General features: G+C 39.8%; 1 protein-coding gene across 4 annotated transcripts in view; it reads right to left on the reverse strand.

Annotated features, from left to right (window-relative positions):
- Positions 1–997: 997 nt before the first annotated feature.
- LOC131253465 (uncharacterized) overlaps positions 998–23,476 on the reverse strand; it is a 41,447-nt gene continuing 18,968 nt past the window's right edge. For all 4 annotated transcript variants that reach the window (XM_058254458.1, XM_058254461.1, XM_058254460.1 and 1 more), the window contains 9 exons: positions 23,082–23,263; positions 22,192–22,953; positions 22,007–22,084; positions 16,485–16,794; positions 16,125–16,324; positions 5,056–5,132; positions 2,401–2,502; positions 1,682–1,868; positions 998–1,196 (listed from right to left, as the gene is read on the reverse strand). In XM_058254458.1, coding sequence (XP_058110441.1) covers positions 1,107–1,196; positions 1,682–1,868; positions 2,401–2,502; positions 5,056–5,132; positions 16,125–16,324; positions 16,485–16,794; positions 22,007–22,084; positions 22,192–22,953; positions 23,082–23,263 — 1,988 coding nt within the window. In that variant the 3' untranslated portion in view covers positions 998–1,106. The remainder of the gene's footprint in view (positions 1,197–1,681; positions 1,869–2,400; positions 2,503–5,055; positions 5,133–16,124; positions 16,325–16,484; positions 16,795–22,006; positions 22,085–22,191; positions 22,954–23,081; positions 23,264–23,476) is intronic.

Here is a 23,476-nt window from a genome sequence, read left to right on the forward strand (position 1 = left end):
CCATCTGAGCTTGTAAATGTTGAGACTTTATAACTACGTGCAAGAGGATGCATCTTAACAGTTCTTTAGAAAAAAACTTAGGATCTAACAGAGAGTCCAGACTGGAAGATCCTAACCCTTGGATTAGCGGACCAAGCAGCAATTCAGATTCAAGGAAATAGACCAAAGATTAGAATATTCCCATCTGGAAGCGAGTATATGGAGTGGATATGATGTTTTGGATATGGGTATCGACCTGATGGGAGCGGTTCATACATGTTGCATCTGTCGTTTGGAGGCACAAAGCATTGCTGGCCCCACACAATGGATGGAGGACGATTCCAACCTTTGGCCTTTCTTTACAGTTACTAGAGTAGGCCAGTGATCAAAGGGTTACTCCACTCCACGTTGCAGACCATCAGATAGTCCAGATGACCAATCCATGGGTACTACTTGCGCATTTGGAGAACAGTAAGGTGCATTCATAACCACTGGGCAGCTGTAGGGCCCATGTCAACCATACTTCCAATCAACCACGTCCATTATGATTTCCCCCTCATGCTCACTGTAGAAACCAAAAGTCAGGCCTACCCAAGACTTAAGTGGGCCACAACATGGAACGATGTAAAATCATGCTTGAGACCTCTAAATTCAGACGACATGACCCACCTAGGTTTTTGAATGGCCCAAGTTTTTGGTGTCCCTTCATCTTGGTGGGGTGCATCTGAGGAATGAATTAGATGGAATATGCACAACACTGTAGGCTCAACAAACAGTACAGTGGGAAGGTTTCATTGGTTGGGCATCCCCTCCTAACTTTTCCGTGGTGTAGCCCACTCTGTTACATTGCTGATTTTGGCCGCACATCTAATGGGTGGAATGGATCTGATGCACAGTTGACGTGAGCCCCACAACAGCCACTACCACCACAAGTTGTGGTGGCATCAGTGCCATATGAACACACCTATAGGAACACCACATTGATTCATCAAAGACACCACAATTCTTTTGAGAGAGAGAGAGAGAGAGATGGCATTCTTTTTTCCCCAAGTATTCTTGCCCTACACAGCAAAGTCAACATATCATCTACAAATTAAAAATCCAAAACATACACTACCCACCTCCAACTATAAAACAATCACAGACAAGAAACACCTTTTCCCAATGGCTCTTGAATTGGCAGCCCGCCAACAGGATCCTGCCTTGTAACACTCAACCTGTCATTATATTAAAACGACAATAAAAATAAGAACTGATGATTGTTAAAGAAGAACATTCTCGGGAGACTTTTTTTTTTTTTAAAATAAAATAAAATAAAATAAAAAATAAAAAATGCATCAGGCTATCATACTAGCCCATAGCTCAATAGTTCAAAACATTGATCTGATCAGCCCCATCATTGATTGGGGATGCCCCAAAAGTCTTACCAAGACTGAAGATCCTAGTCATTTGCTCACTGACCCCATAAATACAGTAAGAAAATAAAAAAGAAAAAACTTAGAGCCATGATCAAAGGCTAGGATCTTCCAATCCATTGAAGCATCACCCAGAAATGCTGTGGCCAAACAAATTAACGGTCTGGGGATCATCAAACCCGCCTTTTAGTTAACAGCAAGTCAACAATTAACATCTAGAGGGTACACGTATTGATGCATCTGGACCATATAATTCCAGGAGAAGAAAAAGGGAAGTAGTCACATACAGTATCTACACAACTTGCACCATCTTTCATCCCTCCAATGAGATATATAGAGTCTTCAAGAACTGCTGTAGCAGCATATCCCCTTGGATGGTTTAAGGGGTCACCCATCATCCATGAACTGGTACGAGGTTCAAACACTTCGGTACTAGAAACCATTTTGGCTCCATCATAACCACCTACTGCATATCTGCATCAGAAATTGTGGGTGGAATCATGTAGTTGCAAAATGCCGTTGGGCATTTAGATACCCCACGAGCAAGTAGAAATTATGGTTTCTTCTGATATTCATGTTGACAAGAGCTCTGGTATACGCACATGTTTGGTCAGTAAAGCTATTGTACATGCCACACATGTGCCAGCATGACAAATGCATGCAAGATCTAAATCCTTGATCACATTGGCCCCACCACATGCATGTTCCCAAAAATAAAATATGGTCAAACCAGTATACGTGGGGCCCCAATATTGGAAACAGGTGGTGGGTTAGAAAACTTCAGCCAAGTTTTTCAGAGCTGTACATTTGTTTTACAAACTGTGACCCACCTAACCAGTGCACCAATCTGATTCCTGGGCTAGGGCATCATTATAGTGGTGCCATTCTGATGGATGGACTGGATCTAGGAACTTTCGTGTCATACTGGCACATGTTGCATGCTCATGAACTTTATTGAACACATGGGCTTAGGAAAGCTGTGTTGACAAAAGGGAGTTTAACTTACAATTTCTCGTTTATAATGGCCAAAGAGTGGCACCCCCTTCTAGTTTCCATACTCGGAAGCCTGGCCCAAGAAGCTTCTCGAGGGTCAAATCTTTCAGCTGATCTGACCCAATAAAAGAGAGAAAACAAATACATGTCAATAACACAGTGTTGAGAAGAATGATGCAGATGCGAGAATCAGAATGGTCTTGAATTAATATGGAGAACTGCATCAATAAAGGCAGCGTTTGGGTGAGTCACCAGGTAACATTTGGTGAGACTTCCTAGCCTTATTGAGGATGTGTTTAGGGCAGTGCAAAATGCAGACCCACACCGAACAGCTTTTATTTTCTTGCTCCTAACCAAATAACAATATAGACATGTACATTAAGCAAAGTATTCCGTAACGGTAATGGTGGCTGTATCAGCCACCACCATTACCTTTACGATACGGGCTGGAACGACCATTACAGTCTTTTCTTTTTTTTGAAAAAAAAAAAAAAAAGCGAAAAACCTCTATCGGCCCATAATGGACCATTACAGCGGCGTTATGGCCTTTATGGGGGGTGTAATGGGCTGTTATGGGCATTTTTTTTTCTATGACAGCCATTACGACCCCGTAACGTGTAACGATTGCCACCATTACCTTTACAACCCAATAACAGGCGTTACGGTACACCATGACAGGAAGGGCCTCAACATATCTCGTTTTTACTTCAGTGCTTGTAAAGGTCCCAAATGCACCCCGCTTACCGAGTTCCTTGATTATGAATAAGGGTGGTAAAGGACTAGGAAACTCGCCCGAGCCAATAAGCCCAACCCGGCTCTGGACTGGCATGGACCTACTAGCTTGGGCCTTACATGCATGGCCTGATCAATTTTTTTGGTCAGGCTTGGGTTAAAGTCACTGTAGTCTGACCTGGCTCAGCCTATCCCGACCTGACCCAACTTAAAATTACATGTTATATCCTACAAATATGCCATTTCAATATTTTCAATATAGCCCAATATTGTCAAATCGCATATGTGATCGTTTGCGACCAGCACATGCTGCTCGCATATGCCGTTGCATATTGCTCTGGCCTCTATTTTTATAAATTAAAAAATGTTTTTAAAAAATGGGAAAAATCAAACAAATTGAAAAGGAGGAGGAAAAACTATGCCTAATTACTACAAGTTGGGTTCTTTTACCTATTTCATTGTAGTTTGATTGGTGAAGACTATTAGACCATCTATAAATTAAGTTATATACCTAATTAGTTAAGTAGTTACATTATATTTACATAAAATTTAACAAAACAATCAACAAGTAAAAGCTTAAGAGAAAATTAATTACTAAAAACTTCGAACGTAGAAATTTTATTAATAAATGATAACTTGATAACTTGAAAAACTTACAAATTACAACTTAATTTACAAATACAATTTACAAGAAAACAAGCACAACTTACAAGTATGCCATCACATACTCCCATATGCAATCGCATACTAATCGCACAAAAAGTATGCCACTGCATGCTCTCCTACATTGCATATGCCATGATGGCATATGCGATCCTTCTGGAAAACAAAAAATGGCATATGCAATCGCACATGACAACAACAGTATAGACCATTTGTTTCATTCCTCTAAATTGTGGATATGGTCCGTCTGATCAACCAATAGATTAGAAACATTCAAGTGAGAAATAGGGACTTCAATTTTTGTGCTTGACTGGATTGGGTCTGGTTGGACCTGGTCCCAACCAATTTTTTCCAGCTTGGGATTGGCCTGTTGTGCTAGGGCCATGGCAGGCTGGGGCTCGGCCGGGCCGGGCATTGGTCTAAAGTGTCAGGTGGGCCCAGGCCTAGCCTGGCCTGGCCCATTGCCACCCCTAATTATGAACCACTTAAAAAGTTTTGTACGATTGTGGAAAATTTACCACTCCACACTTGGTCTCACTGCTAAGACATCAGAAACAAGAAAAATAAACAAAATATTTTTTATTAGAATAGTATGGAACTCTACATGGAGCATACGATACTGCCTCAACTGATTGGGTAATTAAACTGGAAGACCCAAGCTCCCCTCTATCCAGATAAGACCCTTAAATCGATTTAATACAAAGAAACAATGGAGAATGACCACAATATAGCAACATAAAACAAAAAAGCAAAAGTGAACTTAGAAAATTTACAATTGGGAGCCATTTGGATGCATGGACTAAACCCCCATACGCTCCTACATGCCCCACACATGCCAAAATGTGCAGTGACAACCACACCTTGCATAAGGCGGGCAACACCATATACGAGTGAATCCAAAAATCACACCGGTCAACTCATCAGGTGGCCGCCCATGCATGAAAACAAATATCGCAAATGATCCACATTCAATGTGCATCGTGTGAGTGAAGCAGCCTGATTTCTGGAACAAGTGAGGCCCGACTGACACATGGATATAATGCCCCACATGTGTGCCATGTGGAGACATCGTAAATGAGTCATGTGGTGTAGAAGGGCGCCACATGACAGCCAAACTTGCTATTTTATATGCCTAATAGCTGCAGGTGTAGTAAAATCTACAGGCTTTAAGAGATTAATTCTGATGCAACTCGCAACCAAAATAAAATGAAGTTCGTTAACCACACCTAAAATTCTACTGGCACAATTCAAGATGGTCGCTACAGTATCTTACTTGAGGTAATCATTCCCGTCATATCCACCAACAGCATAGAGCACACCATTAAGTTCCGCTGCAGCAGTAGCAAATCGCTGGACAGACGAGAATAAAAATGTTAGGAGATACAGCAAACCAATTTCGTAGCCACAACAAAGAACATTTCCTTCCCATTTCCTTCCCACAGCTTCTTTTTGGAGATAATACCTACATGATCAAGCACCAGCAATACATACAAAAAAATTCTTGGAAGAAACTGGAACATTCTGAAACAAGTGTTTTGAATAATCAAACATGCGATGGATCTCCACAAAAGAGCCCTGGACTAAGAATTTCTTCCCAAAATAAGCCATGGAAAGGCTTCATTTAGTTCATACACAGGAGCACTACGGCCCACAAACTGCCTAGATAGGTCCTTATGAAAAAAAGAAAAAGAATGCCAGCATGATTTCTAACCAAATAGACTGCAAACAGCAAGTGACAGTTTTTTTTTTCTCAAATCCCAGCATGATTTCTAACCAAATAGACTGTACACAGCAAGTGACAGTTTTTTTTTTTTTTTCCATAGACGGGCTGAACATAGATTTCTCATCCCACAGTAGCTTCCAATGCACCTATTTTTGCATCTAGATGCATGGGCAGTTCATATCTTTGATGTGACAGTCTGTTCAGTCCAGTACACTCTTCATGGTCACCATGCAAAATTCCAGCCAGATGTCCCTCTCCACCTTCATCATTTGTTTCTCTTCTCCCGAGTTGCATCTACAAAAGACTATCCCCTGATGAACTACTTGCAGCATTTAATAGTAGTTTGCCAGCAGCAGCTGCAATGCTTGAAAATGGCCTCAGCTACTATTCATGTTGAGCTTTTACATTCCATGCATGATTTTAGCTATATTATGCATGCGTTACTGTGTATGCCATGGATTTAAGAAATGGTTTCATAGTGCAACTCGTGTGGGTACCAGCACCAGCACAACTCACCCCCATATCAGCATGGTGACTCTTTTTCAGACTGAAACAGATATGACACAGATAATATTATATGACATGGATGAAACTGATTTGTATCTGACAATTTGAATGGGCCCAAGGCCCAACTAGCAGATAATTGCCCACATGTTATGTGCCTATGACTTCCAATCTCCAAAAGGTTGGCCCAACCATGACAATTGCCTGGTGCAAAATCAACATGATCTACTGTTTAGGTGGGCCACGTGTACTTTGCATCTGATGGGCAGCTATATATGGTCTTCTATGGGGTGAGCCACATGGCAGATTGCATTAGGCATTCTTCACGGTGGGGCCAACCTTTTGCATGGGTTGGGTACTGTACACACTTGACGCTTATGTGCTACTTGTACATGACTTATCATCCAACTAGTTACCCTTGAGACCCCGAAGGCCATATGCAAGAAAGTAGTTGATGAATATTTTCAATAGCGAATGGAGCGTTTCTTCTTCTTTTCCCTTGGGAATTAGTTAAATATTTTGATAAGATGACATTAAAACAATTGGTACGATGCCATTGGATTGGTAGAGTGATTTTTCCATTGCATCACACAGTAAGGATATGGACCATACGGATATGGTTATGCTCACAGCTATGGAATGAGTGACTTTAGTAGCTACTGAACATAGTTGCAATCATCCAACTAAGGACATGGGTAGGAGTATGCCTACAAATACGGGCAAGGATATGTTATAGGCAAGTATATGCAAGAGTCACATAAATACCCTGTCCAAATTCAACTCCAGATCTGCATTAGCCACAAACGGTCACGATTATGAAATACCCACGGATGATCATTCTCATCCAGTTCAAAGAAGATGAGTACCAAAGATACCTGAACGAGTACCTTGATTGGTATTATTCTACTATGACATGAGCGCAATATTGCCGATATGTGGAGAGCAGTACTATGGACGCCCTAGTGAAGATGGAGACAATAACTTTGAACCACTTCATATCTCTATGTAGATCTGAAGCACAGATGTAAAGGGCAGTGGGCATAGATGTATTTTTGCTTCTTTTATGGATTTTGAATATATATTTTTTCATACTTGTATTGTATAAAGGGGGAGTCAATCGGTGGAAGTAACTATGGGGATAAAGGATCTTATCGTGATTGTATTCTAGGTAAGTCGAGAAGAAGAGGAGATTGTGTGGGAAGGGGGGTCCGGCTCCATGGCTCAATGGTAGACAACTTCTGTTTCAACACTAAGATCTAGGGATCGAGTGCCCATGTGGTGTGGTGTGGTATGTGTGGGTGTTAAAAAGCGAGCGAGCGAGAGAGAGAGAGAGAGAGAGAGAGAGAGAGAGAGAGAGAGATTGTGTGGAAGGGAGGTGGGATCAGTCGTGGAGTCAAAATGACTAGGCAAAGGGGTGGGAGATGGAGATCAAATTACAATAGGGAGGGAAGGTAACTAACAACGCTCAGTAGGAAGCACAGTTAGTGACAGGCCAAAAGCCATATGGGTTTGGCATAATTGGTTCCAAGTAAGCCAGCGACCTCTGTTAACCTTGAGATGATCAAGACGACGGCCATGTCCATGTCCTTCTATTGGTGTTTGGTGGCAAAAGTAGGGGAAGGGCTTGCAATGAAAAAGTGAGTCGGTAGCTTGAAGCAAAATGTAGAGTTAAGGCAGTGAATCGTGTATTAAAGCCCTTAAAGGCTTAAACTGCTCGAAAATTCTTATTTCCATGAGGCCAAAAATGGAGGCAGATCGAGTGGTGCTCTTGGGGAACTTTTTCAGGGATGGAGTAGTCAAGGGTTTGCAGGGGTGGGATCAATGGTTGATCCTTGGCTTTGAAGGGAGTTGGTTTGCTTTTAGGGGTCTCCCTCTAGGGCTATGGGTGAAAGATGTCTTCATGTAGGTGGGTGCTTGTGTTGGAGAGGGGATGATGATAGACCCTTTAATGCAGCATTTTGTTAATTTCAGGGTAGTTCACCTGCATATCCAAAGAAATCGTTCGATGCCAGTCAAAGAATCAGTGACAATTGACAATTGTGGTCGGTGTAGTGTCTCACAATGCTCATGGAGAGGGAGATGGAGCAAGTAGAGTTTCAGCCCAACCAGCCAACCAGAACCATCAAAGAGCAGCGGAAGGGGTGGTGATGGTGATCGATCCCCATGCTTCGGCAATCCACCAGATTGTACGTGGCAAAATATGATGCAAAAACGGTACGGCTCGGGTAAGGTGGTTGAAGGAGACGCAACCTCTCTTCTCTCACAATCTAAATGTAATAGGGAGGAGTGGAAGGACATTGACAGGTGGAAGGATGGGGTAGAGGCATTTATTAGTCATCAAGCGCATGCATTGCCCAATGACAAAGGCAACCTTTAAACCCGTATGGCAGGCCAAAGGATGCATGATCACGTGCAATGGTTGAACTGGCCCAACCAGATGCAGCATGATCAACTTTACAGTGTACTACCACTTGAGAACGACATACCATAAGTCAATTGATGCATCAAATGAAACAAAAAATGATAATTATAGTTTTTTCCTAATGGATAAAATGTTGGGTGAGATTGGAGAGGCGTATGTGTTGCAAATTGTGACAGATAACGAAGCAACATATAAGGTTACGGGACAAAAGTTGATGATAAAGAGACCAAATATACTTCGGTCACCATGTGTTGCCCACTATATTGATATTATATGGGAAGAAGAAGAGTGTTAAGCAAATTATCAAAAGGGCAAGAGAAGTAACGGCATTTATTTACAACCATAATCAAGTAGTTGCAATAACGAGGTTTAAGGGGGGACGACGTGCTTCGGCCTGCGACGAATAGATTTGCAACTAACTTTATACCCCTAGAGAGTTTGTACCAGCATAGTGGAGAGTTGAGTGAGATGTTCACTTCCTGAGATTGGCTCAACACAAAACATGAAAAGAAGACATAAAGAACACCGGTTGAAATTGTGAAGACCATAAGGGACAACAAATATTGGAAGAAGGTCCACAAGATCCTAAAGGTAATGAAGCCACTAATGAGGGTACTCTGTCTTGTTGAAATTGATGAATCACCTACCATGAGCTTCATCTACAATGCCATGGATAAGGCAACGCTAGCAATTAAACGTGATACTTCAAACTCGGATATCTACTAGAGGATGATTGACAGGAGATGGACAAGATAGCTCCATCACGAACTTCATGCAATAGGTTACTATCTAAATCCTAGATACAGATATGCCCAATCATTTGTTGCAAATGATGAGGTCAATGTCAGGCTAAAGAATGTGATAAATATATTAGAGCCTGACTTAAATATGCAAATAAGAGAGTTGAATAAATTATATACATTTAGAAATTGTCGGGGTAGCTTTGGAGATGCTTTTGCATAACATGCGGTATCTAGGTTGTAAGTTACCGAATGGTGGATGAATTTCAGAGAGAGTGCAAAGGTTCTCCAAAAAATTGCAGTAAAAGTTTTGAGCAAGACAACATCTTCATTTAACTGCAAAAGGAATTAGAGTTATTTTACACTTATTCATTCGAATAATAGGAATAGATTGCAGACTAGGACATTGGATACACTTGTCTTCATGCACTACAACATGAGGCTAAGAATGCGGTGATATCATAAGAGCATTACAACAACCGCCAGTGACGACTATTGTCCAATAAACTTGGATAATATTTATGATGAGGGCGACTCGCTTCTAATACGCACGATGCAGCAAGAGAGTCGTGTAGCTATGCTGGACCCAGAAAGATGGGCAAATTTCATGCGAAGTCCGGCTCAGTGGAAGAGTACGAGTAGCAGTAGCAGCGAAACCAAGACAAATGATCATGGTAATTGTGGTGATGACGCACTTAATGTTAGTCCTACTTATAGTGTTGCTCGGCACACCAACATACAACCATCTACAGATCACAAGGCCAATGACCATTGACAGGGTACGCGAGGTCGGACTTATGAGCCTATTGAGTCATGATACAAACAATGGGAGGACGTTGGCTCCAGTGGTGCACCGGGAGATCCAGAACATCAGCAAGCTTATGGTCTCGAGCATTATAGATATTCTTACGGCCAATGAGATTATACAGAGCTTATTCTGTCACATTCATGTTGGAGTAGTCATCCTGATCCACATGTTCCATATGATTACAAATATCTAGATCCAAATCCAAGTTATTCATCACAGACACATTCTTAATCTCAAGATTCTTAACCGCCCGAATACGGGGACCAATACGGCTATTCGACGGGCACTAGTGAATATCCTTACTCAAGGTCGAAGTCGTCGCCTAGTTAGGATCAGTCATCCTTTGGTTTCGTTGACCTGATCTTTCCCTCTGGCACAAGATATTATGGATATGCAACACCTACTCCACAACTGCAGCTTGATGATGACGAGGACATGGAGGTCGAGCAACCACCACAAAACATATTTTCATTTTGGTGTGGGAGTTTTATTAAGTATATTTTTTAAAAACATTATTTACATTTAAGGTAAATATCTCTATACCCATTATCCACACATTCATGACACTGCCGAACTTATGCTTAAAATAACTCCCCTAATAACCAATCAAGTAATCTTTAATCAAGTTGCAGGGAAGTAAATTGGACACTACTAATTTTATTTTATTTTTATATTTTTAAGATAACGGGACAGGAATCACAAGAGAGGAGAAGTCTCTAACATGTTCAAGACTTTAAATAGAATAAAGCAAATATTGTAATTTATGCAAGTCCTCGGGTATGTAATATTGTAATGTAAAGTAAATTATGAAAAATAATAGCAAACACCTACACATGTGAGATATTTTGATATTAAATTCATTCTAATATATCTATCATTGGTATTAGATAGGGCTGAAAGTCGGGTGGGTTGGGTTGGGTTGGGTCAGGTTGGTGCTCAACCCTAGCCCAACCCAACGTTCTTGTACCTCAACCCTAACCCAACCCAACCTCAGGTTGGGAATTCTCAACCCAAGCCCAACCCAAGCGGGTTCAGTCGGGTTGGTCGAGTTGGTCAGGTGGATACATGCTAATATTTTAATGATTGCATTAGTTTATTATATTTTAATACACATCTTATTTTTTATATTTATGATTTTATTAATTATATATATAGTTATTTATCGTAAAGAACTTCATTTATTCTAAACAAACAAGCTAAAATATAGGACTACTCATTTAAAAGTCGTGTTGTGTAACACACAATCTATTTGGTAGAGAGAAATCCAACATTTCTTGTTAGCTTGAGTCATCGGAAATGATGTGGACCAATGAGACCCGACAACACCGGAATTTCCTATGTCTTCAACACATACGATCCACACTCAATTATAATTTATAAGTTACTTATATATTGATCGGGTTCGGGTTGGGTCGGGCAACCCGAGCCCGACCCAAGATTTATCGGGTTAGTGTTTGTATAGCCCAAGCCTGAGATCGAACTCGATACATCTTGCCCAAGCCCAACCCAATGTCGAGTCAGTCACGGGTCGGTCGGGTTCAACCCGCCCAACTTTCAGCCCTAGTATTAGATAGTTAGAAAATTAAATATATTAGTTTTGTAGTCAATTCCAGCCTGTCAGGTTCATAAATTCATCAGACAGTCCAATATAGCTTTCTCACCAAAGAGTGGACCGTTACACCACCTTAAAGATGTTTAAAATTACAAATGAATGCATATTTGGAATATTAGAATTTCTTGAATTTAATGGACATTTTCCGATTTTTTTTTTTTACAACAAAAAATAAAATAAAATGACCGTTACAGGGGTGTATCAGCCGTTATGGACTGTAACGGCCAATACGGCCTGTAACTGTAACGGTGGGCACCGTTACGCCCAACGCTACCGCAACAGTACATCTTGGTTCCCAGATGATTGATTATTTATTTAAACTGTTAAATAGTATAGTTGAAGAGGTAGGAAAGGAATATGTTATTCGAGTTATCACGGACAACATAACTAATTATGCAGCTATCGATCGCTAACTTATGGAGAAGAGGTGATGCTTATTTTGGACACCATGCTCAACACATTGTATCGATTTAATGTTAGAAGATATAGGTGGGTTATATCTTAAAGTAATTGCTAGGGCTAGGAGAATCATGGTTTTTATGTACAAGTATCCCCTTCGTCTCCACCAATGAGAAGCACCTTAGGTGCAAGTTGCTTCACCAAGCCGTGACCCAATTCGCATCAACTTTCTTAACACTACAAAAATTAAATTCAAAGAAAGTTGAACTTAGGCCATTTGTAGTGACAACCAATTAGAATAATGAATCATGGTCAAAGAAGGCCAAAGGAAAGTTAGTCCAACAAACCATTCTTTCCGCTCAATTTTAGGCTCAAGCGGTAAAGGCTTTAAAATCATCGGAACCCTTAGTGAGTGTATTGCGACTAGTAGACGGTGATGAAAAGCCACAAATGGGCTACATCTACGATGTGATGGAGAGGGCTAGAAATAAAAAATTTAAAAATGGAACACTTCAACTATAAAGAACTTGATTATCAACCCATCCTAAATATTATCGATGTTAGATGAGGCAGCCAAATGTCCTCCTTTGTATTCGGCTACTTACATCCTTAATCCAGCCATATTCTTTGAGTCTGTTGATCGAATTGTGGTAGTTGCATTTCATATGGTCGGATTTCTTAATGCTTTAGAAAGATTGGTTCCAAACAAAGATGAACATGATAGAATTTCTTAGGAGCTAGACTTCTACCTGAAGAGTGCAGGGATTTGGTCAAGAGAGATTGTTATTAGGCATGAAGTGTGAAATTGTCAAGTATGCAATTCTAAGAAGTCTTACAACTTACAATGTAAGGAGTCTAAGTGAGAAAGTGTCTATCTATGTATGGAGTTGACCCGACTAGGAGGGACCCGGCACTACAGAAGCTGGCCATGAGAATTCTTCGGCTTACGTGTTCTTTGGGCAGTTGCGACTGCAACTAGAGTACATCGAGTTGGTAAGTTTTACAACTTGGAAGTTTTATAATTCAATTCCGGTTTCAAATTTCAATGTTAAATTGCTAATACACATTTTAAACGTTATACAGATTCATACGAAAAAAAAGAAATCGCCTCGAACAAAAGAAACTCAACGACCTGGTCTTCGTTCGGTATAATCGTAAGTTGCAGTAAAGATTCCTGGCTAAGAGAAAAAAGCCTGGATTCTATGATCCTATCAGCCTAGATGATTTTAAGGCAAATAGTAAGTGGCTTGTGGAGACAAGATCCAGTCTTTGCCAGCGAATCCCTTACATGAGTCCAAGTTGAAGACGCCGCTCATGGATTGGCACCAGGCGAAGGTTCTCAACGACAGAAAAAAATGAGCTAGATGGGTAAGCAGTACCACGATGCATGCTAGTAGTTAAGGTCCTCAAAGAGAAGATGATATTAAGATTGAAAAAGTACAAGAAAAATATGCTCAACCATTAAACGTGGACTAGCAACTTGTGTGGACAGATGATGAAGAAACATAAGAAGATGAAGTGTTCTTTAAAGAATGAGATGACTCTAACGATGATGACAATGGTGATGGTGATGATGTGCCACAATTGGAGAGGGAACAATGCATGTAGTAGATTAGTAGGTTTTACTTTGAGGATTTTATTTATCAATAAAAGTATTAAATTTTTATTAATAAGTTGAGTTGTTGTTAATTTTTAATTTTTTACATAATTACATCTTATGATTAATGGTTTAACTTAGTTATTAGTTATTTATAGCTTAGATAGTATAGTAGTATTACACAAATTAATTTGAAACTTGATGGGAGTAGTTAAGTCTTTATGGGAAAAAAAGTTTTTCCCATTTTTTCTGAATTTTTTCTTCTTTTTATTTAATTTCAAATTTTTCAAAAAGAAAAATTGTTGTGCAATTGTTTATGCGATTATCCGATCGCATAAGTGATCACACAACTGGGAACGCATACAATCGCTTAGTTGATTTGACAACATTGCATTTGAAATTTTTTTTATCATTAACTATTGCTATATTTCTAAAAAAAATTGGGTTATTACAATTTTCCACTGCACCATGCATCCTCCAATGAGCGTGTGCGTTGACCTTCACCAACTAAGAACGATGCTCTCGCTTTGCATACAATCCATCTAAAGTATCACCTTCCGCAAACCGGATGCCTTATATTAGGAGCCCTTACCCACCACATTCCATCTTGGATTTCGTACTTGTTAGCAATTTCTTCTCTCTGCATTCTCCCTTCTTCAACCATAAACCTCCACATCCACTTTCCTAAAAGCGTCATATTCATAGACTCCAAGACCCTTAATCTTCCACCCCAACTAAGAATGATACTCCCGCTTTGAATAGGAGCCACCGAATATATCACCTTCCACAAACTGGATGCCTTATATCGGGAAGAGCCCTTGACCCACCACCAAAGTGTTTCGTATCCATTATAATACGGCCGTAAAAGCCAATACGTATAGGTAACGGTTGTGACCATTATACGATACGGGTGTGAAATGAGGCAGTTGGTTTTTTAGGGTTGTATCAGCCATTACAGGGGCTGTAACGGCTATTACATGGCATGAAGACAGTTACTCCCATAACGGTTGAAAAACTACCACTTCTTTTTTTCCATATAAATCCATTTTTCCTCATTTTTTTTCATCTTTCTCATTCCAACAACTCTCCTAGATTATTCTACAACAGATTTTGATCACTCACACTATTTTTTAGGATTAAAATAGTATATTGAAGCAATTTAGGCTCTGAGGGTCATTTTTTCAAAAAATCAAAAAAAAAGTGGTATCTATGCATTTTTTCCGCTTTCTAATTCTAATGCTTGATTGTGATGTGTGAACATTAGAGACACATAACCATGTTCATAAATCCACCAGACAACCCAATACAATACTCTCACCAAAGATTGAACCGTTACGCTACCATAAACATGTTCAAAAACAAAAAATGAATACAAATTTTGAATATTTACATTATTTTAGTTTTTCTAAATTTTTTCAAACAAACAAACTTTTTTCAACCGTTACAAGGGTTGTAACGGTTGTTTACACCCCTGTATCGGCCAGTACGACTGATACCCGTATCAATAACAGTGTTACTGATATGAAATACCTTGCCCACCACCCTCCATCCTGGATTCCATACTTGTTATTAATTTCTTCCCTCTGAATTCTCCCTTCTTCAACCGCAAACCTCCGCATTCACTCCCCTTCTGATTTCATCCTAGAGGAAGATAAGTTTGATATCAATTGGCAATTTGGAAAACCTATTGAGGAAAATACATACGGTCTAAGTGTAACCACTTAGTATTTGTAAGTGTCAAGGGGTGGAGTGTCAAAGTTGAAGGAGCATTTGGCGATGGTGATAATTATGGTGATTGCTTAATATCCACCGATTGGCATACTGGTGCACTTCTCTAAAGAGGCTTAAGATCAATGTGAAAGAGATAGAGAGCACACTACCTCACATCCTCAGCTCATTAGCTGGCACAATTTTGCAGTCATGTGGAGCAGGAGTAATATAGCTTCCTCCTAGGGATAGGAACAACAACTTCTAATCGCCTCATGACTCCACATGTATTTGATGAGACCACATCTTTTTTTTTGTTCATGTGTATATTCTAATCAACTCCATGTGCATATTCGTTTATGTACTTTTAATTTTTTATTGTATTCTTCGTGCTGTATTACTTGTATTATACATTTTTTTTCTTTTTTAATAATCAGTAATCAAGTATTTAATGACATTTAAATGACATGGACTCATCAGATATAATTGCATCACTAGGGCTGATAATGCATAGTTGTCCCCTAAACAATGGAAAAGTATTATTCATAGTGTGTTTTTTTTTTTTTGGGGCAATGTTTCGAGTTAGTGTGTAATTATATTTTTAACATCTTTCAAACTTTCCTGAAAAATTCCACTAATTTCCTAATGTTTCCCTCAAACTATGACATGTTATGCAATGCACATCATATTTCCCAATGTTTTATCCTAAGGGTGTGATGCACAGTGCAATACCGATACAGAAAACATTGGACATGCGATAGTATGCGCTTACACCCATGTTTTGGTGATTAAACATTGAAACTGCAAACCAAATAATACATTGGATTTACCTTTTGAAGCATTGATGGATTGTAGATCCATCTTCCAAGAGCTGGGTCAAGCATTTCTACATCGGAGAAAGACTCAACACCATCTCCACCACCGATTGCAAAAATTTTGCTATGTAGAGTAGCTCCTGCTAAACATCCCTTTCTACGAACCAAGGGAGGACATAGCGTCCACATATTTTTACTTGGACAGTAACTTTCCACTTCACATGAATAAAATAACAACATGAACATAGTAAGCAAGCAAGATAAACTTTTAATTACATCAGAAATTTATAAAAAATAAAAAATAAATAAAAATAAAAATAAAAATAAGAAAAGAAAAGAAAAAGAACAAGTTGTTTGAAGAGTGAATATTATTACCTGTGTCATACCATGACCGTCCATCTCCTCCACCAAAAATATAAAGGTTGCCATTCAATGTTGCTGCAGATGCATACGAACGAGCGGAACTCATTGGCCTAAGAGATGTCATAATGTCCTTGGAAGGAGAATACGAATCCAACGCTGACAACCACGAAATGCCATCATATCCTCCTAATAAATATATTGGACCCTCATGATCCAAATTGAGCATATTGATTGACACATTTAGTGATTCATTAACAAGTGCTAATGATTCCAATTCCTTGACACGTTCCTTCAACTGCTGAATTTCCATGTCTGATTCAACCTGAAATTAATAATTTTACTGTAAGCATGAGGAAAGATGCAATGTTGTACCAAAAAAAAAAAAAAGTGTGCACCACAACTTTGTACTTTTATTTGTTCATACACACATTGCTTCCAAGCTATTTTAATATATGACATCGTGCCTATAGACATCTCATTTTGCATGGTATGGCAATAGTTATGGATATTAATGCTAGAGTATGATGGCTTTCATTGGGCCATGACTATTGGAAAGACTTGATGTCTAGAACTAGTGTTATCTCTCACAATCGAGCCACGGACCCATCCATATCCCTACAAACATTAAGGCCCCACTTGGCACAACATCTATATCTAAACTCCAAAATAGCCCATTTCTCAACCTTGGGCTCATTCTCCAAACTTATGATCCTTTTTTCTAAGCAAGCAACAAAAAGATTTTATTAAGAGAAAGCAAAGAAGAACTGAATTTCTGATACAAAAATTGGAGCGGCCAGCTCATAGAACTGTTAAAACTAAGGCCAAGTCAATAGGCTCTGACTTTTAGTGACTAAACTTATGGTCCATTTGAGCCCATTCCTATACCAAAGCACCATATTAAACCCATCTCCCATCTCCAAAGCAAAACTTCAGTCCACCGCCTTATTCTAAGCGTAAAATCCATCACCTAAGGATAAAATCTAAACAAAGCCCAAGACGGAAGCTAGCCTCACACACGATCACCTAAGCCCATGCTCTAGCCTAACCCATTAGCCTTCCTTTCCAAAGTCCATTTTCAAAGCCAAAACTAAAGGCTTTACCAAGCTATTATCTCTCTAACCCACCTTTCCACATAACCCTGACTTTCCACCTCATATCCAACTCACATTGCCACGTCCTCCATACTTTCCAACTTGTCATCTAACATTACCGTCCCATGTGATCCATGATTATTTTCTCATATTTATATCTCATTATGTTTATAGCCCCATCCCTCCTGATCCATCATTCCTCTTCCTCACCTTACATCACCTCAAAATGCCATCCCTCATCACCCACCACCACCTACCAAGCTTATCTTCTCCCTTTATTTTGAAATCAAGGGTCTAGTTTTGAGGGTGGTCAAAGTGACCATTCTACCTCTAATGCTCTACCAATATCTATAAATAGGGCACCATCTCTCATTCTTAGTTAGTGCAATTTCCTTATGTAAAGAAAGCAAGAGTTCATATTATTCATGATAAGGAATGCTAATCCATGAAAATCATAACATATAAAACATGATTATCCTACCATGGTATGTAAATTGTGAAATGTGGTAAACCCAGACCTCATCCAAGGGGGAAGAAGCAGTCAGCAGCTGCGCTTTGCCTGAAAATTTTGGACTCAGCAGTCAAGTGGAACATGCAGCATGAGCATATGAAGGGAATCTCCAAATCGATGTTTCAGCAGAATGGGAGGAGCTCATCCAGAGGAGCTATCACAAGTCAACAATCACAGCTAGATGGTCTCCACCTTCGAGTGGCTTCTTCAAGCTCAATTTCAACAGTTGCTCACTCAGCAACCTCGGACCCTCTCAAATGGGTGGCTTCGTATCTGCAGACAATGCAGGCATGGTGGACTTAGGCCCCTTGGGCATCAAGAATTCCAGCTATGCAGCAGCGGTGTCCTTACTTCAGGACTTAAGCTTGGCGGCAAGCTACAATTTTTTAGCCCAATTATAATCGAGGGAGACTCTAGCCATGCCATAGTTTGGAGCCATGAAGGGCATGGACCATGGAGACTGGCAAATCTCCTGGATGAGATAGAAGATCTCAAAGGCAGAATCGATACATCTTTTCAGCACATTGCATGCTCGTGTATAATTGGATTCCCTAGACAAAGAAGGCATCACTCGAGATTCTCTGGCGACTATAGATAAGAGACTGAGTAAGCTTGATGCAGCAGAGTAGTTTATTCCGCTGCAAAGCAATGTATACCTGCTACCTACAAGTGGAAACTGCTAGAAGCTTCAGTCCAACTCATCTAATATTTCATCTCGTGTATGCTTGCGCTCATGCCAAGTAGCGGATGGGTAATCTTGTGTCAATGCATTTATTATATTTGGGCCATTGAATGGAGGAAATGAATAAATCCTACTAAATCTATGTTTCAAAAGTCTTTCTTTTTTAAGACATACACTTACAGTTGTTAAAACTTTTCCCCCTTATGAACGGCAACTTCAATTTATTAAAAGAGACCCAAAGAGTCAAAAAAGCCAAACAAAAGAGAGGGATGATGAGGAATCATCTGATAAACAACAGAGAATTAGGCCATTATGAACCAATGAAGGATAAAAGATTACAACTGACAACAACTTTCAAAATCAGTGCCCAAGAAATAGCCCAGTTCCAGGCCCTTTCAAAGATTTCCTGCCTAGAGCTGGAAAAGTTGCAGAAAGCTCCATTGTTCCACTCTTTCAGACAAAAATAGAACCTCATCTCCTCCCTTTATAAGCACCAATCCAAGCCAAAAATAGACTTGAAATTTTGATTGGCATCACCCATTTGACATTGAAAAGCTGTAGGAATCACCACCAAATACCGTAACAAACTCGTAGTGCATGAATAGATGCTCGACCGATTCACTCTCACACAAGTAAAGGATGCATGCATTGGGGATGATCCAATTCCTGGTTCTCAAGTGCTTTATGGTAAGTGGTAAGCACCCCATCCCTTCAGACAAGCCAAGAAAAAACTATCACCCTAGGAGGGGCAGGAATGCTCCAGGTCTTCGAATTTAAATCACAATGCCCAATGAGTCTGGCATGGAAGGATTTGACTAAAAACATCCCATCACTACTCAAGGACCAACTCCAAATATCTCTTTGACCCACATTTGATTGCCTGTCTCACAAATCGGTTAACAAAGATGCAAAGCCTGCAATTTTTGCTTCAGATAGGGCCCTCTGGAAGTGCAAACACCATAAACCTTGGGCTACCCATACTAATGAAAACCTGTGAGACCTCGCTGCCATTATCTGCTGCCACCAATAAAGGCAAGGATAGACCTGAGACAAAGCCCTTGACCCATGCCATATGTTCTCCCAAAATCTCAACCGTGAGCCATCCCCCAATATGTCACAACCTCTGCGAACTCTTCTTCCATGCCATAATTTCCGTCCAAATATGAAAGGCCCTAAAAAGCAACTGTTTAGTAAACCAGCCACCATCTTCCACCCCATACAAACAATCACACACCTCCACAAATCTTCATCTTGGGTATCTAAGCACCAACATCATTTTCCTAAAAGCGCTACATTCATCACCTTCAACAATTGTATTCCTGCTGCTCCCATAATTTTCGGTTTACATACTTCATATCACTCCCACAGGTGATATTTATGCTTATCACTGGATCCTTTCCGAAAAGAAAAGTCTCTCTTGAACTAATCTAACTTTTTTATGATAACCGAAGGGCATTTGAACAAGGACATAAAGTAGACTGGCAGATTGGAGAGAGATATGTTAATTACAGTGATTCTACCCCCAAAAAATAGATTCCTGCACTTCCATCTGGATATATTTCCCCACCTTTTCCACTACGGTGTTCCAAAGACTAATCAAAGACTTGCAAACAAGCAAAAGAAGACTCAGGTCTGTGAAGGAAGTGACCCTGCCTAGCATCTGAATCTACCTGCCAATTCCACCACATTTTCATCTGACAAACGAATACCTAAAGTTTCACGTTTGCCCAAATTAATTCTCAGACCTGAAACTGCTTCAATGTACATGACTATAATATGAAGGTCTTCCCTAAGTGATTCACAACATATAGCAGTAAAGTGTTGTCAGTGCACAAAAGAGAAGTCACTTAGAGCAAGTTATTACCCAAAAAAAAAAAAACTGAAATGAGCTCAATTTCATCAGCTCTCAACTGCATCTCACTAAAAGCCACTACTACAACCACAAATAAGAAAGGTGACAATGGATCCCATTGCCTAAGACTCCATGAACCTTTGATAAAGCACTACGGAGTGACATTACTGAATATTGAAACATGGACCGAACTCACACATTTCCTCCATCTAATCCCAAAGCTGAGCCTACAAAGCATATAGCTTAGGACTTCCCGATTAACTTGATTGTAGGCTTTTTTTCCAAATCAAGTTTACAGATAAATCCCAATCTTCCTTCTCTAGATTTCGATTCAAGACATCCATTAGCTGCTAACGCTCCATCCATAATTTGCCACCCTGAATAAAAGCCCCCCTAAACAAACAAGGCGATCTTCCCCAAAACCGTCCTCAACCTAGATGCAAGGATTTTAGCTAGAATTTTATATGGCCTCCAATTAGACTTATCGACCTAAAGTCCTCAACCTAGATACAAGGATTTTAGCTAGAATTCAATAAAAAGGAAAGAAATTATAAACCAAGCACCCAAAGTTTCCATCTCTACAAATAGGGAGCCAAACAAGATGATCACCAAAATTGTCAGAGTACTAAAAGTTGTTAGAGAATCATCACTGTAATGACAACGAGTGGAACCCCCATTACTTTATTCCACTTAGCAATGCGACTTTCCAAGTTTCCCCCATTACTTTAGCCCACTTAGCAATGAAGGAGGAGGAGGAGGAGCAGGAGGAGGAGCAGGAGGAGGAGGAGCAGAAAAAGGAGGAGAAGGAGGAGGAGGAGCAGGAGGAGGAGGAGGAGGAGCAGCAGCAGGAGGAGGAGGTACTGTGCTAAAACTCCTATTGACAAAAGAAATATAAACATAGTTATAGTACTGTGCATGACTACAAAATGTACATGATACATTTCCATATATCTCTGCATATTACACTCGTTGGAATTCAGAACACCACACTGACTTTACAGTACTAATATATACATGTGAAAGTTTTCGGATTGAACATGATTCCCTAATACATACTATTCTGCATGATGTCCCAAGGAGAGGATACATGTTGAAGTTTTCAGATTGAACATGATTTACAAAATGCCATAGGGAATGAACATAAATTTTCGTGCCAAAATAAAAAAGGAAAAAATACCAATTAACAAAGAATTACAGCATGTAATATACATTGCCAGTCAAGGAGTCCAACTGACGGATATTTGTGCAACCACTTCAAGAAAGCAAAGAAAATTTTAAGGGAAATTTGACATTGAACTCAAGCTAAATCTGCTATCGGCATTGTCCGAAGAATGCAAAAAGCTAGTATAAGAGATAAATCCAAACTATTGAGCAATGTCAGGTGTGCAGTAGTAGTACCAGCTTAGTCTCCAATGCTCTGGTCCGTTGAAGCTGTTGCAGTGCAATATTCTTTAGCTCGTCCATCCCTTTCCTCAACTACACAATGCATAAAACAACAGATATTTCTTTCCAAAAACAAGCAAATATTGACAATACAGAAAATAGGCATATAATACTTCCGACTAGTTACAAACTTTAATTACCTGAGCTATGTCAGGATAAGGATCAGATGAGATTGACAAGATCTTTTCATACTCTTCTGAATCAGACGGCAGCCCTGGAAACCGTTCATCATCCTGATGAATGCCTCTTATCACACTAGGGCCAGCAATATCATCTGAGCAATCCTCATTCAAACGTTCACGATCAGCCATCAACTGTTTCAGCTTAGACAACACTATATCCACATCTTTTTCCCCTGCCTCATCAAATGTTTGGCTTTCTCCATTCAGACTAGGATTAGCACTTGATGAGACAAAATCCATATTGACTTGTTCCGGATCATGCAAATCCCATTCTGATATGGGTTTAAACTCCCCATCTTCATGAGTGCTGGATGAAGTTTTACTTGAGCTTCCACATTCATTATTTCCCGCATCATCCCAAGGCAGTGTTTCATATCTATTTGCTTGCGCCAAACCAGCAAGTGGCCTCAAATCCTTTTTTGAACCACTAGTGTCACTGTTCATCCTCTCACTAGGAAAGCAAGTACTATTCATGCCTCCAATTGGCTGCCATTTACCAGCAGGCAACACATTCAAGAGACTGTTTCTCTTGGATGTAATTGGTGAAGAAACAGCATTTCCACTAAACGGTGCAGGTGTGAACAGCTTGATCAAACTCTCCACCTGAGAATGGTCCAATTCGAACCAAAAATGGCTCGCAGTGAAAAAATTGTCACTTATTTTAGGACGAAACTGCTTTTCCAATAATGGCTGGCATTGTGTGCGGATACAGATGCGAACCTTAGCAAAAGCAAATGGCATACAATCAGAGAGGGATGCTCAATCATTGCCTAGTAAATTGCAAATATTTCCACGAACATATAAAGTAGATGCAATATATAATATATAAAGAGTCTTATAGGCAATACCTGTGCAGGATATGGCGTTCTTTCTGAACCATCTTCTGTCCATCCATATGGGTCAATATTCATCTGCCCTGTGCTTGCAGACTCGAAGATGCCATGTAGTTTTCTATCACTATAGTTAAATAAGAACAACGGCAAACCAGGATTGATATTCCTCACATACGCAAAATGTGGTGCTGGCAATCCTGTCAAATAATTGGCAAATATTTCAAGCATTCTTGGAAACAGAACTAATAAAGTAATAATACTTTGTGTAAAAATGATATTAGATTACTCGATGAAGAAAGAGATTGTTCCAAAACAGAGGTGCTCGACAATGACTAGGGATAGTTCCAAAATCAATTATCCATGAGAAAAATTGTTTATGTTTTCAAGTGGGGTTGGGAATGCCTTAAAAA

Source organism: Magnolia sinica, chromosome 8 (genome assembly GCF_029962835.1).
Source record: "Magnolia sinica isolate HGM2019 chromosome 8, MsV1, whole genome shotgun sequence".
Classification (NCBI taxonomy): domain Eukaryota; kingdom Viridiplantae; phylum Streptophyta; class Magnoliopsida; order Magnoliales; family Magnoliaceae; genus Magnolia; species Magnolia sinica.